The 18,340-nt window shown below is 46.8% G+C and overlaps 1 protein-coding gene across 2 annotated transcripts; it reads right to left on the reverse strand.

The window, feature by feature from the left end:
* Positions 1–2,573: 2,573 nt before the first annotated feature.
* On the reverse strand, positions 2,574–18,267 carry LOC142938077 (N-acetylglucosamine-1-phosphodiester alpha-N-acetylglucosaminidase-like). 2 transcript variants are annotated; one of them, XM_076081284.1, is made up of 12 exons: positions 18,110–18,267; positions 16,880–17,088; positions 16,495–16,765; positions 14,826–14,965; positions 13,139–13,247; positions 11,755–11,883; positions 10,887–11,092; positions 10,648–10,695; positions 10,087–10,215; positions 9,840–9,971; positions 9,232–9,313; positions 2,574–4,039 (listed from the first exon to the last, which is right to left on the reverse strand). In XM_076081284.1, the coding sequence occupies exons 1-12, from the start codon at positions 18,190–18,192 to the stop codon at positions 3,805–3,807; spliced, it is 1,773 nt and encodes a 590-aa protein (XP_075937399.1). In that variant the 5' UTR covers positions 18,193–18,267; the 3' UTR covers positions 2,574–3,804. The 2 variants fall into 2 exon arrangements, with proteins under 2 accessions (XP_075937399.1, XP_075937400.1); XM_076081285.1 differs by lacking the exon at positions 2,574–4,039 and adding an exon at positions 4,488–4,785.
* Positions 18,268–18,340: the final 73 nt, after the last annotated feature.

The raw sequence follows: 18,340 nt of genomic DNA on the forward strand, positions 1-18,340 counted from the left end.
ACAAAGACACACACACGCACGCACACACACACACAAAGACACACACAACGTTTGTTCCTGTTCTTGATTAAAACCAATGAATTACTAATGAAAACAATCTGTAATCAATGTTAGTCAGTGAATCATCTTAAAGCGATAAATCAGCTGCAGTCTTGTAGAGTCGGACACAATATGCGAGTCAGACGAGCTTCAGTCAGACACCATTAAAACACATTCACATGAATAGTTTTCTTCTGACTTTGTGTAAACTGTTTGTGTTCCGGTTTTAAAAGCTCCAAAAAGAAATCTGTGATGCAGAAATCTGTGCAAACGGCTTCTAAACGTCTGGAAGCATAAAAGGAGGAAACACGGAGCTGCTGACTGAACATACAAGAGAGTGACTTTTGTTGCTGCCGTTTACATTCTTACTGCTGCAAACTCGACAGGAATGCACTTTTTGTTTTGTTTCTGGTGTTTAATTAAATGATCCTGGAACTGTCAGAGGAGATAGTGTCTCTTTAAAAACCTGTTTGTCTGTCGACTGAAGTCAAGCTGCTCCACGAGGAAACTCAAAGTGTTTCACAGGTTTTTTAACTCACAAAAAGCTTCAACGTGTCATTTTTTACCATAAACACAAATATAATAGCAAGAACACCGAGGAGAAACAAACAAAACATGAAACTGACATGAAACACAAGCTGTGAGGAAACTCTGCTGAGTTTCTGCAGAGCGACATCCTCCTGCTGAGTTACATCAGCTGGAGTTGGGAGGCGGGACAAAGCGCAGAGAGTCGGCAGCCCATTGGCTCTCACCGCCCCGTCCGTCACCTCCTGACTTCAGTTAATAAACAGAGGGGAAGTCATAGAAACACAGCCGGTTTCCTTACTCATCAAAAATAAGGTGAGGAAGAAAGTGAGTCAGCTGTCTGGAAGAAAGAAAACACACATCTACCCTTTAAAAATCATGAAAATATATATTAGAATATTATTAAATGAGAAACAAATGTGAGCACATAATGGTGCATTGTCACTCTCTTTATTTAAATGTCTTTAGCCGTGACGTATTTTTATTTTCAGGAGTTTTAAAGTGTTTGAAACTGAGTTCCATAGAGCAGAGAGGCAGAATGCTCTTTCATGCTTTAGAAACATTTAGTGACATTTAGGTTAATTATGACACCACATCAGTAATCTTATTAATCCACGAAGGCAACGAGCAACGCAACATTTAAAAAGAAGATTTCTCTCCCGTAATCCGGACATGAAGGCTGATTAACTTATGAAAACATCCACATCATTAACAATCTTCATCAGAAATAAACTGAACGAAACCAGAGAAGAAAACGAGTATTAACCAATCAGAGCCAGAGAAGGGCGGGTCTTCTTCATGGAACGTGTGTGTGTGTTTGTGTGTGTGGGAGACAGTCAACCGGCAGCACAACTGAAGTAAAAAATACTCTGTAATGAGTAAAAGTGCTGCAGCAAAATGTACTTTAAAAAGTAAAAGTACTCATTCTGCAGAGAAATGAGCCCCTCAGAGTTTTACTTCTTCATGTGAGTAAACCAGATAACATAAAGTCTCCTTCAGCCGTTTGTTCATGCAAACACCAGAGAAGAAGAACGGTCACCATCATTAGAGTCCTTCCTCTGAAGACAGGTTGTGTTTCATCAGCTTATTGTTGTCGCATCATCTGACATCATCTCACAGACACACACACTGCTTTTGTTCAGAGAGAATGTTTCCCGACAGGTTTTCGTCGTGCAGACGTCGGTGTTTCAAAGAAGAAGAAACAGAAGAAGTAACAGCTGACCCGATTCTTCAGCTGTTGCATCGTCCTCAGAGATGTTTGTTTGGAAGCTCATTTAAAATCATCCTCCTGATCAATGAGTCTTCACACCGTTTATCTGGATGTTCAATCACTCGTTGATGGTAAATGTAGTCGATTGAAACAATAAATCACAATAAAATACAGCAAAGTCATGGTCTTAACTCGGTCTCCAAAGTCATGGTCTTGACTCGGTCTCGATACTCTGTCTTGGTCTTTGTCTCCTGAGACTTGGTCTTGACACTCTCTGGTATTGGTCTTTAATCAGTCCCGATACTCTGGTCTTGACTTGGTCACCAAAGTCTTGGTCTTGGTCTTGATACTCTCCAAAGTCTTGGTCTTGATACTCTCCAAAGTCTTGGTCTTGGTCTCGATACTCTCCAAAGTCTTGGTATCGATACTCTCCAAAGTCTTGGTCTTGGTCTCGATACTCTCCAAAGTCTTGGTCTTGGTATCGATACTCTCCAAAGTCTTGGTCTTAACGTCTCAAATTGTTGGTCTTGACTTGGTCTCGGCTAACATGCTAACTGCTAACATGTCAGCATGACACCTGTTAGCATGCTGACATGCTAAGTTAGCAATCCCCCACCCACACATCACGAGGATCTACGGGTAAAAAAAGAATAAGATGGTAACAGACTTAAGTTTTTTAAATTTTAAATTGTAAAAGTGGCAGTTTATCAAAATGGATTCCCTCACAGCTGAAACATCTGTTTCTATGACAAGAGTTTAAAAAGCAAGACACCTAAAATAACAAAAGGATGGATTCATATTTTAGTGGTCAAACAATACATTTATTTATATGTTTAAAACAGGAACAAACAGGAAGTTTGGTGACATTTCATTCATGCAGTAAGAAATCTTGATAAAGTTTGAATCAAACATTGGTGGCGTCTTGAAGACGCCTGATATGAACGAGCACATTAACCTCAGATGGAGCTCAGTGCATTCTGACTAAACATCTTAAAAATCCTCGTGTTGATAAGAAACAAAAAAACAACAACTCAGTAACAGTTTGTTTTCGTGGGAGGAGTTCAAAGTTCAAAGTGTCATCGTGAAGTTGAACCTAGTCTAACTCTAAACTGAGCTTAACACCGGCGAGCCTGGAGAACCGGCACCATGGAGCTGGTTTCTATCATTTAGGTGAATCAGTGGCACTCATCCAGAATTACATAATAAGCTGTATAAGGAATTAAATAAGTGTACGGACTATTATCTTAAGCCTCTCTGAAGAGAGAGCGGTGCTGTTTTAAAGTGTAGATGGAGTTTAGAGAACCAGCACGAGGAAATATTCTCTCTTCAAAGTCACCAGACTCACAACAACAGTAACGTGACCTCTCAGAACACGGCAGCAAAGAAACGCTCTGCTGCAATAATCAATATCAGCTCAAGAGAACGCTAGATTTAGAATGTTTTAAGCTAAATAACAGCTTTAGTTCAGGCAAAGAGGTGAAAATATTCTGAATATTGTGCACTTACATGGATATTGTTGGTCTTTTTGAGTAGTTTTGAGCGAGACATTTACTTTTGTTGACACAATAAACCAACTAAATATACTTATCATATCTATAAAGGTCCCAAAATGCAGCTATAAGGTCCATTAACCAGGCTGAACTATAATCTTTCTGATAGAAGATTTCTCTCACCGTCTCTAACGGAATGATGGTGGATATTTAATTACTGATTGTGATGTGGCTATTGGTCTCACTCGCTACTTCTGTGAGAAGGATGACGGCATTCTTTTTAGGGTTCATGGTGATTAACCAGAAAACACCCGATGAAGCCCAAAGATAGCTGGACAACAAGTCTCACTTCAGCATTAAACAGTTCAACAGTGGGAAAGCTCGTCCTACCTGGAGCTGTGGGGGCAAACATCTGACCGGCTGCCAGAAACAGTTTGATGTCAGTTAAGCTTCCTTTTCCTTCCAGCGAGATTGTCGTTTTCTGACAAGATCAGCAGTTTAAACCGAGCCTCTCTCGTCCCCCGTCGGCCCTCCAGACATCTACGACCCCGGGGACCAGATTTCATCCTGAGAGTCCGAGTCGTCCGATGCAAAACCGGATTTCCCGCCGACTGCGTCCGCTCCTCCGTTGATGCGGTTCAACGGGACGTAAGAGAAGTCTCGACGTTCAGCGGAGCGAGCGGCCGCCGGGCCGCGACACGCCCGAACCAGGTGAAGCAGCAGGCTGGCTATCAGCAGAGAGGTCAGGCTAAAGGTGATCATCAGCCAGGTGCGCCTGAGGAGAGACGGGCGCGGTCAGACTGAAAGCTTCTGGTGAGGTTTGTGTTGCCATGGCTCTATGAATGAGAGTCATGGTGCTGCTAGAACGCCCGTTCACACACACGCCGCCTTCATTGGTGTGAAGCAAGCAGCTGTTTGACCGCAGAGAAAACGTTGTTTTTAAAGGCTAAACGCCAACAAATCTGGATTGAAGCAGAATATTTCATTAGACAAAAACTGCATGTTTTGGTAGTGATAACATCTGTTTTAAATAACTTTGGACTTTTAGAGAGCATCAAACTGTCCAGTTTAAATGTTTTATGCGTTTTCCTAAAGCGACTCTACTGAATTCTACAAAAAGTCGACTGTTCAGTCGTATAAACTAAGTTATTCACACTCATAGACGATGTTTTGTCAGTTTAAATCAAGACTTTGGATTAAATGATCAAACAGCAACACGTTCCTTGTCTTAAGTCATTGTTTTGCACCTTTAATGAAGCTGATTAGACGCACAGTTAAAGGTTTATAAGAGAAATCTAATACATGCCATTTAATAAACCAGATTACTGCAGAAAGCTGCTGTATGCTGGTTATATTGTGTAAATGACTGTTAACACATTTATGTCTACAAATCAAGACCAAACAAATCTCTCAAGAGCAAAGAGTCACGTTTGAGCGCATCGACGTTAATATTTAATGATGCTTTTCATTTGTTACCGACTTTGTCTTTGCACACAAGCAGCACACCTAGTGGTCTAATGTCTGAGAGTAAGAGAGGAGCAGAAACAGAAAAGAAAGAAGAAGAGACAAGAGTTGCTAATGTACGATTTTCAGGAAGTACAGAAACAAGCTGAAGAGCATTAATCAAGTAAAAGATGAAGCATCGGGTACACAATGCTATGCTATTGAGCTAACTCAACACGTTACAGTAACTGGACATTCTTTAGTCAATATTCATAATCTTTTAAATGTGTAAAATCAGGACAGAATTGTACCTTTAAAACATTCAAAGAATGAGCATTATCAACATGAGGATGAAGAAGAAGGTTCGAAAAAGTGAAGCCAAAGTGTGTTAAACCTGCATTCTCTCTAGTGTCCACCAGGGGGCGACTCCTCTGGTTGTATAGAAGTCTATGAGAAAATGACTCTACTTCTCTCTTGATTTATTACCTCAGTAAACATTGTAAACATGAGTTTATGGTCTCAATCTCTAGTTTCAAGTCTTCTTCAATACAGCATGATGTTCATTTAGTACATTATGGTCCATTTAGAGTCAAACAGACCATAAAGCAGGGGATGCTTTAGGGCGGGGCTACACGGTGATTGACAGGTCTCTACCAGAGACGTATACGGCATCTCTACGTCACTCCTCCTCAGTCCATATATGGTCACTTCCTGTTCACTGGTTGCAAAAAGCCAAGATGGCGACGGACAAAACGCCGAACTCGAGGCTTCAAAACATCAGTCACGAAGACTACGTCCACTTCTTACAGACAGTCTGTGAGGTGTCCTCAGAAAAGCCTTCAATCAATCATAGAAATACAGACTCGGCTGTTTTTATTATCCACGCCAACCAAATAGGTTATTACGAGAAACCACGGACACGTTCAGCTGAAAGTCACAACTTAACACGGTCACCCGTTAAACTGCAACACCGGCAGCTCTGATCCTGTAGCAACAAGAGTCTATTTCTGACCACCGAACATGAAGCAACCCGACATCTTGATGCTGGTAACAGTTTAAAATACGGTTAACTTCAACTCTCTGTTGTCTCACCACTAACACTAACAGCGACTGCTTTTGATTCAGATGGTTCCCTCCTTTTGGTCGTATAAGGGTTAAAAAACACAAATTCGTCTCCTCCATCTTGTGTCCCCCTTCAACAAAGAGCTTTCCAGTAACCATGTTAACGGCTAACAATCCCTAACTTGCATGTGAAAGGTGAGCGGATGAATGAAGAGGAGAGACGAGGAGCCGGATTCCTCTCTCTCTGCGTTTAAACTATATTTAAATTTGACTCCATTAAATCAGAGCAGAAGAAGACGGAAGCGTTCACGGTTACATTCTCACGTCTAACTGTGTAATGTAGCACCGCTGCTTCTCATTTCTCATCATCATGCAAAAAATAAAGAATACAACCTGAGATTAGCCTCAAAGCTTTCACATCTATAAAACACGTAGAATATTACACACGATCAAAGACACAACCACCTCAGAAGTAACACTTCAGTGAGATACCAGCATTCGTTTTCACACAATGCATCTTGAATATCTCGTTAAGTGAAATAAAATACGACGTTTGGGCAAAAACACTTCCTGACACTCGTGACATAAAGCTGAAAATTGGCTTTTACAACTAATTTTAAGATTCATTTTTATCTTAAGAGGCCTAAATATTACTTCACATTCCAAGAAATCTTACCAAGCTGATGTTCTTTGTGCTTATTAAAAGCAAATACACCTTTTTGGGGGTTTAACTTGAAGCCGCGCTGACAGAAAACAGACTAACGACGTGTGTTTAAGAGGCTTGAGGGGAAAAGATGAACTGATGATGTCACACCGAAACACCGTCGACTACGTGAAGAAAATACGGACGACGCGAGAGATAAACCGTCCTGTTTCTGCTCATCAGAACCGTGAGACGTTTCTGGAGGTTTATTAGAACGTGAACGATGTACAGTGAGGGGGTGAGGTGAGGGGGTGAGGTGGTGAGGTGGTGAGGAGGTGAGGGGGTGAGGTGAGGTGGTGAGGAGATGAGGTGAGGTGGTGAGGAGGTGAGGGGGTGAGGAGGTGAGGGGGTGAGGTGGTGAGGAGGTGAGGTGAGGGGGTGAGGTGGTGAGGAGGTGAGGTGAGGGGGTGAGGTGGTGAGGAGGTGAGGTGGTGAGGAGGTGAGGTGGTGAGGTGAGGGGGTGAGGTGGTGAGGAGGTGAGGTGGTGAGGAGGTGAGGTGAGGTGGTGAGGAGGTGAGGTGAGGGGGTGAGGTGGTGAGGAGGTGAGGTGGTGAGGAGAGGTGGTGAGGGGGTGAGGTGAGGGGGTGAGGAGGTGAGGGGGTGAGGTGGTGAGGAGGTGAGGTGGTGAGGAGGTGAGGGGGTGAGGAGGTGAGGTGAGGTGGTGAGGTGAGGGGGTGAGGAGGTGAGGGGGTGAGGTGGTGAGGTGAGGAGGTGAGGGGGTGAGGAGGTGAGGTGAGGTGAGGGGGTGAGGGGGTGAGGAGGAGAGGTGAGGTGGTGAGGTGAGGAGGTGAGGTGAGGGGGTGAGGAGGTGAGGGGGTGAGGAGGTGAGGTGAGGGGGTGAGGAGGTGAGGTGAGGTGAGGGGGTGAGGAGGTGAGGTGAGGTGAGGGGGTGAGGAGGTGAGGTGAGGGGGTGAGGAGGTGAGGGGGTGAGGAGGAGAGGTGAGGTGAGGGGGTGAGGTGAGGTGAGGGGGTGAGGAGAGGTGAGGTGAGGGGGTGAGGAGGTGAGGAGGAGAGGTGAGGTGAGGGGGTGAGGAGGTGAGGGGGTGAGGAGGTGAGGTGAGGTGAGGGGGTGAGGAGGTGAGGTGAGGGGGTGAGGTGAGGTGGTGAGGAGAGGTGAGGGGGTGAGGAGGTGAGGGGGTGAGGAGGTGAGGTGAGGTGAGGGGGTGAGGAGGTGAGGTGAGGTGGTGAGGAGAGGTGGTGAGGAGGTGAGGGGGTGAGGTGAGGGGGTGAGGAGGTGAGGGGGTGAGGTGGTGAGGGGGTGAGGAGGTGAGGGGGTGAGGTGAGGTGGTGAGGTGAGGGGGTGAGGAGGTGAGGGGGTGAGGAGGTGAGGGGGTGAGGTGGTGAGGGGGTGAGGAGGTGAGGGGGTGAGGAGGTGAGGGGGTGAGGTGGTGAGGGGGTGAGGAGGTGAGGGGGTGAGGTGAGGTGGTGAGGTGAGGGGGTGAGGAGGTGAGGGGGTGAGGAGGTGAGGGGGTGAGGTGAGGAGGTGAGGTGAGGGGGTGAGGTGGTGAGGAGGTGAGGGGGTGAGGTGAGGTGGTGAGGAGATGAGGTGAGGTGGTGAGGAGGTGAGGGGGTGAGGTGGTGAGGAGGTGAGGTGGTGAGGAGGTGAGGTGAGGGGGTGAGGTGGTGAGGAGGTGAGGTGGTGAGGAGGTGAGGTGGTGAGGTGAGGGGGTGAGGTGGTGAGGAGGTGAGGTGGTGAGGAGGTGAGGTGAGGTGGTGAGGAGGTGAGGTGAGGGGGTGAGGTGGTGAGGAGAGGTGGTGAGGGGGTGAGGTGAGGGGGTGAGGAGGTGAGGGGGTGAGGAGGTGAGGGGGTGAGGAGGTGAGGTGAGGTGGTGAGGTGAGGGGGTGAGGAGGTGAGGGGGTGAGGTGAGGTGGTGAGGTGAGGAGGTGAGGTGAGGGGGTGAGGAGGTGAGGAGGTGAGGTGAGGGGGTGAGGGGGTGAGGAGGAGAGGTGAGGTGGTGAGGTGAGGAGGTGAGGTGAGGGGGTGAGGAGGTGAGGGGGTGAGGAGGTGAGGTGAGGGGGTGAGGAGGTGAGGTGAGGTGAGGGGGTGAGGAGGTGAGGTGAGGTGAGGGGGTGAGGAGGTGAGGTGAGGGGGTGAGGAGGTGAGGGGGTGAGGAGGAGAGGTGAGGTGAGGGGGTGAGGTGAGGTGAGGGGGTGAGGAGAGGTGAGGTGAGGGGGTGAGGAGGTGAGGAGGAGAGGTGAGGTGAGGGGGTGAGGAGGTGAGGGGGTGAGGAGGTGAGGTGAGGTGAGGGGGTGAGGAGGTGAGGTGAGGGGGTGAGGTGAGGTGGTGAGGAGAGGTGAGGGGGTGAGGAGGTGAGGGGGTGAGGAGGTGAGGTGAGGGGGTGAGGAGGTGAGGTGAGGTGGTGAGGAGAGGTGGTGAGGAGGTGAGGGGGTGAGGTGAGGGGGTGAGGAGGTGAGGGGGTGAGGTGGTGAGGGGGTGAGGAGGTGAGGGGGTGAGGTGAGGTGGTGAGGTGAGGGGGTGAGGAGGTGAGGGGGTGAGGAGGTGAGGGGGTGAGGTGAGGAGGTGAGGTGAGGGGGTGAGGAGGTGAGGGGGTGAGGAGGTGAGGTGAGGTGAGGGGGTGAGGTGAGGGGGTGAGGAGGAGAGGTGAGGTGGTGAGGTGAGGAGGTGAGGTGAGGGGGTGAGGAGGTGAGGTGAGGGGGTGAGGAGGAGAGGTGAGGTGAAGGGGTGAGGGGGTGAGGAGGTGAGGTGAGGTGAGGGGGTGAGGTGAGGAGGGTCACGTGACTCGACCTGTGACACTTACTCTGTCAGATGAAGCTGCTCTTTGTGAGCTTCTTCGTCTCGTCTCCAACGTGTAAACATCTGTTCCGCCAGACAATGTCCAGCTGTGGAGGAGGAGAAGAAGAAGGAGGATGAGGATGAGGAGGAGAAGGAGAAGGAGGAGAATAAGAACCATTTAATAATGTATGTTATCACGAGTAAACTCTTCTTCTTTCAAACAGCAGACGGAGAGATGAAGATCAGATCATTGTGTAGTTTATATGAAGCACGTAAGGAGCTGAAATCATTAATGAAATAAGAACAAGAATGAAGAATCGAGATAAAAAAGTTTTACCAAAATATAGCGACAATAAGCATCTTTATGCTGAAGCAGACAGAGCGGTCTCCATAGCGACCCCTCCCTCTGGAACTCTCTCCACAAACACACCTGAGACAACTGTGTTCTATGTTTTTAGTGTTTAACTTTTTTGATTTGATGTATTTGTTTGTAAAGTGCTCTATAAATAAAATGTATTATTATTAAACACGTTCTCATAGATCAGACATCTTCAACACCTCCACTTTTTCCCTGTGTGTAAATGCATGTGTGTGTGTGTGTGTGTGTGTGTGTGTTAATGTGTGTGTGTGTACCTCTGTGTAAGGTGTGGTTGGTCTCTCCTCTCAGCGTGGCGTTACAGCTTCCTGTCTGCGGGTCACATGGACACTGGTCGTCACAGCGACACTCCCGAGCGCAGGACGGACCGAAGAAGCCCAGAGGACACACTGACACACACACACACACACACACACACACACACACACACACACACACACGTTACACACTTTGAATCCACATTACCATTCAGAAGTATCTCTTTTTCCAGGGTGGTGGTTCTACCTCGTTCACAGGCGGCGCCGTGAAAACCGGAGGTGCAGGCGCAGCGTCCGTTAACAGGGTCACAGGAGCCGCCGTTGACGCAGACGCAGGTTTGGTTGCAGCCGTCACCAAAGAAACCCGGCAGGCACTCTGTCAATGAAGGGGGGGGGGGTCAATGATTACAATAACAAAGGGGGGAGGAGGCTGCATTTACAGGCTTTGGTTAAGCTAGTGTGTGTGTGTGTGTGTGTGTGTGTGTGTGTGTGTGTGTGTGCGTGTGCATGCACTGTACTTGTATAGAGCTTTTCTAGTCTTTCAGACCACTCGAAGCTCTTTCACCCTGATAGAAGGGGCTCAGTGCCGATCAGATTCTATCACATTCATACACTGTAGGCTCTCAGTAGCTACGGCAGCAATTCTGGATTAAGTGTCTTGCTCAAGGACACATCAACAGGCGACGATCGAACCGCCGATCCTCTGATTGAAGGACGACCCTGCTCTCCACAGTCGCCCCGTGTGTGTGTGTGTGTGTGTGTGCGTGTGTGTTAGTGTGCGTGTGTGTTAGTGTGCGTGTGTGTGTACCGTGGCTACAGTTCTTTCCTCTCCGTCCAGCATCACAGACACAACCATCTACAACACAAACAAGAAGACGTGAAACAGATTAACATTGAGATGCAACCAGCAGGAAGAAGAAGATGTTTTGAATGAATTTAGGAGAAATTAACAGACAAAGTAGTAAAATGTTGTCTCTCCTCCTCCTCCTCCTCCTCCTCCTCCTCCTCCTCCTCCTCCTCCTCCTCCTCCTCCTCCTCCTCACTTACCGGCGGTGCAGACACCATGTCGGCCGCAGGCCGGCGGCCGACACACCAGAGAGTCACAGGCGGCGCCCCGCCAGCCCTCCCGGCAGCGACAGCGTCCGTCCACACAGTCTCCGTGTCCGCTGCAGTCCGCCGGCCGGCAGCGCCGCTGGTGAACGCACAAGACGGTGGAGACGGGCCGAGCACAGCGCCACCTGCTGTCGGACTCACTGAGAGGAAGAGGGAGGGTTAGTGGAGATAGTAGGCTCGTTCCAGATGAACCGCTTCTCGCCTGGAAAGTAGACGAGATAATGTGGAAGCAGCAGGAGCGATTTCAGCCTTCAGAGAGTAAACAGGAAGTCAAAGAAACACTCACTTCCTGTTAGATCTGTAGGCTAATTGTAGTTCACAGACCTCATTTGGATTCATTCATGTGTGTTTGTAAATATATATTTATGTGGAAACTTGCGTTATGTTTTCTATAAATAAGCTTTATTATTATAAACCACACGAGATTATGTTTTTAGATTAAACTTTTGTTGCACAACATGAGACTAATAGCCAAAAATCGAGCGTTAAATATTACAATTACACAGAAAAATAGGATTTTCTACAAAACCTGGTAAATCTAAGAGCCAATCAGCTCTCTGATCAGGAGACAGCCAGCCGTTTCCCATCATGCATTGGGTCATGCAGTTGATGGAGTGTAACTGGCTCTAGAATCTGCGTGAGGTCATCGTCGACCACGTGTTCATGACGTCAGAGCAAGTCGGGGTCAAGTCGGACACAAATCTACCCAGCATGCATTGTGCGACGATGGATTGTGATCAAACCAGGCTCGTCTCCAACGAGCCTGGTTTGATGACACGTATGAAGGGTTTCATTGGCTCACCAGTGATCGGAGGGGTAGCTGGCCAATGAGCCGTCAGCCACGTAGGTGGAGGACCCGCCTCCGTCCAGATTGATGGCGTTGACGACTCCGTAGCTCTTCAGAGACTCAGCCACCTCCCACAGGTTCATGCTGCACAGACACACGACAGCAGGACGGGAAGCTCCTTATTTAGCTTTCACATTAACATCCAGACAACTATCAGAGCAGGTGAACACGTTCGCTTGAGTATACATTTTAATGGGTTTCAATGAACTTTCAGGGCGTTTTTGAGAAAACGACTCTCAAATACATTTAAGATGTTTAGAGTTTTAGCTTTTGGCACATTGAGTTGGAGCTTTGTATAAATAAAGTGCTCTGTGTACGTGCTGGTTGGCGACCGGTGAGGCTGCTGTTATTCACGAGAGGCGGTGAGCGGGAGGTCGTCGTGTTGGTCGAGCTGACCGGGTTATTGAGCGGCTCTGATATCGAGTGAAGATGTACAGACGGACAGCGAACGTGTCCAGATACGTCAGCTTGTTGAGCTCCTCGAGGTCACGTCATTAACAGCAACGCATTCATCTTCAGTGTTGCTGCACTGAGGGGTCGGATCAATACTTTGGATTGGTGGAGAGGTCTTAGTGGGTTCCAGGTGACGTGAGCCTGTTCGTGTATTAATCTCACAAATCAAAGTCTGTCAGAGGTTAGAAAGCCTTCTACTGCCCCTCCTTCATCACTCTCACCATTAGGGCTAATTCTCTGGCCCCTCCCTCTTCTGCTGTTTCTCCTTCACCTCCGTCTCACTCTTGTTATCTATTAAAGATTTATTCAATACATCTACTCAGGGATGGATTTCTGGATGGGGGCCCGAAATGTCAGGACAAAACAACTACAGAGACACCAATTGACCACAAAGAGACACAAAATGGCCACTAATCAATACAAAACAACCAAAAAACAACTACAAAGAGACACAAAACAACTACAGAGTCTGTGTTTCTTGCTCCTATGTAGGAGGGGTGGTGGGGCCCTTTGCATGTCTACACCCAGGGGCCCGTTGTCTCATAGACTTACTGTAGCGGACGCCCCTAACAAGCTCTGACAGCGCAGCGTGTATACACAACGTCCATCTTCATCTTCAGTGTCTTATCTGTCTGTGGTGTTCCCGTCCTCATAAAAACAATCCAGAGTGCACACGGTTAGTTTCCTCTACGTTTAGTTCAGTGATGCAGATCAAACCCTGCATATTTAATTCCCGTTGGGGCCACTTCTGTATTGACTCAAAGGCCTGTGAGTACTTTATGTTAATAGAATAAATGATCATGTGTTTTCTCTTTGCTCTCTTTCCTCCACTTACTGAGAGAGCTGAATGAGAAGACTAAAGTATGACTGAGTGTGAGACCGTTACCCCCTCACTCCGGTCTGTCCATCGATGTGAAACAGGACCAGGTGGCCCTCGGCGTCGTGGCCCACCGCCGTCCTCGCCGACACCACGTCCACAAAAGTGCGGAATTTCCCTGTGAAAGTACGAGAAACACGAGCTGAACGTACAGATCGGGACGAACAGATCACAGATCAAACCTCTTCAGTCCAACCGCTGACTCAATACTCAGAGCATTGATCCAATAATGATCGACTGAGTTCATCATCCAGGTCCCAACAGTATTCTCCTCAGTCATGCAGCACAGTGAAGACTTCCATAAATGAAAGTTACATATTGTATATGATGTTCTACACTATCAGCCCTGTGTATTGCTGCATCTTTTCTATCTTCCTGCATCATCTAGTCCATCCTACGAGCACCAATGGATCCTGATTCATAACCTGTAAATCAGAAGTGGACGTAGTCGTCGTCAGATCATCCGTTGGTTTGTGGACTGATGTTTTGAAGCCTAAAGTTGTCAATCACCGTGTAGCCCCGCCCTAAAGCATCCCCTGCTTTATGGTCTGTTTGACTCTAAATGGACCATAATGTACTAAATGAACATCATGCTGTATTGAAGAAGACTTGAAACTAGAGATTGAGACCATAAACTCATGTTTACAATGTTTACTGAGGTAATAAATCAAGATTAAAGCTGTGTATAATAATGTAATCATAATAATATGGTTGTTGACAGACCGTCTCTACAGAGCGGCCATAAGGTTATAAAAAGATGAGGTCAAGTTTCAACATTATGTAAACAATGACAGATGAGTTCTGGGAAAAACAAATCCTTTGTTTACTTTTACAACATGTGTGTGTATGTGTGTGTATGTGTGTGTGTGTGTGTGTGTATATGTGTGTGTGTGTGTTAGTGTGTGTGTGTAACAATAAAGAGCATAATGCAGTTAAATAATAACTGGATGTGTGTCGGGTCAGAGACGAGACGTCGTTACACTTAATTACAGGTCGCAGCAGGTTCTTAAAGGGCCGGTTGTGATATTCTGTATGTTGTATGTAGTATGTTAGTGTAGTTGTATGAGGTACTTCTGCATAGTCAGTGTATTAAAGTAGACTAGTGCTGCGACTAATGACTGTTTTCAGGTTTAATTAATCTGCACATTATTTGTTTTGTTCATTAGTAGTTTTAATGAAGTATAATAATGTTCTTAGAGCTCGTGTTATGAAGGTAAACAGCTCATAATTCAGCTCTAATATCTATTTATATTAACGTGAAAACATCTCCTTCAAACTACTGGATTTAATCAAGTTTATCACTAAAACTACATTTTACAGATGTGAACACATCATGATAACGTTATAATGTACCTTCAGCCAGTACTCATGTTCACTGAGCAGAGCCTGAAGGCATCATCATGTAACTGAGGTGAACCTCCGTTGGTTAGCCGTTAGCGGTGCTGCTAACGTTACTAGCTCTCCTCCTGTTGGTTTAAACAGCTGCTGCTTTGCTCTCTGACTATGGAGAAGAACTTCATACAACACTTAAAAACCTCTCTAACGCTAGTTTGCATTTGTCTGATTAATTCTTCCCTCTGTTGTTCAGAAGCTCGTCTTCTGTAGAGTTTGATTGGACAGAAAACGTGCCGACTCTTCCGGACTAAATCACCCGTCTGTTTAGTTGTTCTCCCTGTGAGTGTGAGTGTGAGTGTACCCGTCTCCTGTGTCTCGTCACACTCGGCCTCCAGGCTCTGGTTGATGTAAACCTCTCCGTTCCTCAACAGCCACACCACACCGCTGACGAGCTGGACGAACGGGTTGGACTGGTCCAAAACGTCTTCCTGGGACAGATACCTGGAGGGACGACGAGGGGAGACAGATAGTCAGGACCTCAACATTCCTCAGTGTTTATGTTTCTACAGCAGGAGTAACCTCCGCTTCATGTGTCAAAGCTGCAGGGGATGCTTTAGGGCGGGGCTACACAGTGATTGACAGGTCTCTACCAGAGACGTATACTTCACTCCTCCTCAGTCCAGATATGGTCACTTCCTGTTCACTGGTTGTGAAAACCAAAACTATTTGATGGATTGCCATGAAATGCGGTTCAGACATTCATGTTTTACTCAAGATGCATCACTCTGGTGATCAGCTGACTTTTAGCACCATCACCTGGTTAAATCCTTCCACCCTCTGTCCTGAGACCTAAGAAACAACCCCATGGATGCAATAGATGTCGCGTGCAAAGAATAGACTGAAACAGCAGAACTACAATGTGGAATATGTCTGCATATAAGAAGCGGACGTCACACGTTGGTTTTTGGACATTTTGAAGCCTCGAGTTCTGTATTTTGGCCGTCGCCATCTTGGATTTTTGCAACCAGTGAACAGAAGTGTCCACATCTGGACCGAGGAGGAGCGACGCAGTCCATCCAATATTTAATTGAAATGTTTCACATAAAACTCAAAACTGTGAACCTCATGGTGAAGTCTCCGATTTAAAGAATAATTCAAAAACACAATAATAATAATAGAAACAAAGAAAGAAAACAAAACGGTATTATTTAGTCAGTTTAAAAGCATCTTTGTGTCTCTCATTCTGACAACTTTAACCCAAATCCAGATGTTTAAAGTGACGAACTGACAGCTGGGTGAAGCCACAGACCTCTCGGGTTATTTCTTACTGCTAGAACGTTACCTCTGTTTACAACCAGTTAAAGTGTCCCAGTCTGACATTTAGACCTCTGAACACAACTTCAGCTTGTTCCAGGAAGCTCACGTTCGATCTCCTTATCACTCACCTGAGCCGACATTACTTTTAAGGTAACCAGCTGTGTTGACAGCAGGACGGTGTTGTGAAACATCACAACAGGGAGAGAAAGGGGAGGAGCTAACAGCATCAATGATCTGGCTTTGCTCCGATGAAGTGGAGCTTTCTAGTGGACCTGGATATTTATAACACTACTACGAGGTCAACACTCACCTCTAACACACACACACACACACATTCTCACATTAAACCACGAAGAAAAGCCAATTTAGCTTGTTTTGTTTGTGGTCAGAAATCTGTAGAATTCCTGCATGATGCAATGTCTGTGCAATAAGAAACATGTAAACACCTCACTCACACACACACACACACACACACACACACACACACACACACACACACACACACACACACACACACACACACACACACATCTGTTTGGTCTCAATCTCTAGTTTCAAGTCTTCTTCACTACAGCATGATGTTCATTTAGTACATTATGGTCCATTTAGAGTCAAACAGACCATAAAGCAGGGGATGCTTTAGGGCGGGGCTTACAGTGATTGACAGGTTAACACTGGGACTCAGTGTCACGGCTCCTATCTGGCTCTCTTACCCAAACACCAGGCTGCCGTCCCTCCTGATGCCAAACTGGGCGTTCTGCACCCCCCCGCTGTCCCTCACCATGCGGCCGTCGCTCACCACGTTGCCGAGACACTCGAGCGTCCAGGTGTTGAAGAAGCCGGCGTTCTGGGCGTACAGACAACCGGCGGTGCTGCCGGCCGTCTCCTCCACCGTGGCCCTCTGCTTCATCGCGCAGCCCCCCGGCCCGCCGGGCTCCAACACCGACACCGTCCTCAGCGGGTCGCGAACCACCGTCACGTGACCTGGGAGCAAAGACGAGATGCTTTCAGGGACACTCAATGAACCAGAGGTTGGTCAATCAATCGATCAGATGCAGAGTCAACGCGTCAATCAAGTGATTTTTTATCTTGACTGACCATAAACCCGTCTGGAGCTTCCCGGGACGTCCGACACGAACACCGTGGACTCGGCCACCGGCAGCCCGCCACGGTTACCGGAGGAGGGCCGGCTCTCGTGGGTGGAGTTGCCGTGGACGGCAGGCTGGCAGTCCCTGACGTGGCGGTGGGAGTGGGCGGGGCCGTGGCCACGAGCGTACGGCAGCATGACGTCATCGTCCAGAGAGACTCTACGACGAGAGGAACGTTTTTCAGTTTTTAAAACATCAAGATGAAGGTAACAACTGTGGTGTGAGTGTGTGTTAAATATAAGGTGTTTAATGTCTGAAATAGTGACTTTACTTTTAAAGTTACTGGTTTTCATTTCATAAAAGTGTAATATTTTGTATGTTAGAGGAGTTTTCAATGAACAGTTAACGGAGAGGATCATAGAAACTACACCTCATCATCAACCTGTTTCATTTCACCATTAACTCTGTATTTATGTATGTATATATGTGTATATTATGATATACACATAAATAAAGATTTCTCTCATCTTCTCTTTTTTAAGGCTTTGTTGGACTAACTGTGGTCCGACGGCGCCATCTTGTGGCCAAAGGGACAAACTACAGCAACATTTATATATAAACTATCAGTTTCCTTAAAGTATGAAACCAACACGTGATGACAGGACTCACAAAGTTTAAACATTTGAGATCAGCCTTTAAAATCATCACAACGCAGTACAACTATAAAATGCACTAAATGCTATTAATGTGATATAACAACTAGTTTAATGGCATGTTTACTTTATTCAGACTTTAACTTAGTTCTTTGTATGTTCAGTGAAATAAGAGGACTAAAGGTCTTGTTGTGTTTGAAGGTTTGTGAACTTTGTAAAGTTTCTCAACAACTCTGATAAGAACTTTAAAAGTTAGACAAATACTGGATGCTGTTGCCCAACAGCTGCTAACGTTAACTTATATCAGCATTAACTGGTGTTAGAATGGTTTTACGTTCACAGGATTTTACCAAAAGGGGAACATTTATATCCGGATAACTCAAGCTCTGTGTGTGTGTGTGTGTGTGTGTGTGTGTGTGTGTGTGTGTGTGTGTGTGTGTGTGTGTGTGTGCGTGCGTGCGTGTGTGCGTCCTTACAAGGGAAACGAAAGTCTGGACACACTTTTTTTTCCATTTTTAAGCTATGCTAACAGCTAGCATGGCTAACATTAGCAGCTATCTTAAAGACAGTTGAACCGGAGGTCTTACCGGGTGTTGTTGGTCTCTGACAGCCGGACAAAGAGCCACAACAGCAGCCACACTAACGGATATTTCACCGACGCTGCTGCCATATGGGGAGGAGAGAAACTAGCCTGAACTCCGCTCTCCTCCTGCTGGACCCATCGTCGTCATCATCCAGCGACCACACGTCGTCAAGGTAGAGGAAATAAAACACACGGCTTCCGGTTAACTTTTACGAAATAAAAGCCCGACAGTTTG

This window comes from Anarhichas minor, unplaced genomic scaffold (genome assembly GCF_050575085.1).
Source record: "Anarhichas minor isolate MPS153535 unplaced genomic scaffold, ASM5057508v1 ptg000079l, whole genome shotgun sequence".
NCBI classification, from domain to species: Eukaryota; Metazoa; Chordata; class Actinopteri; order Perciformes; family Anarhichadidae; genus Anarhichas; species Anarhichas minor.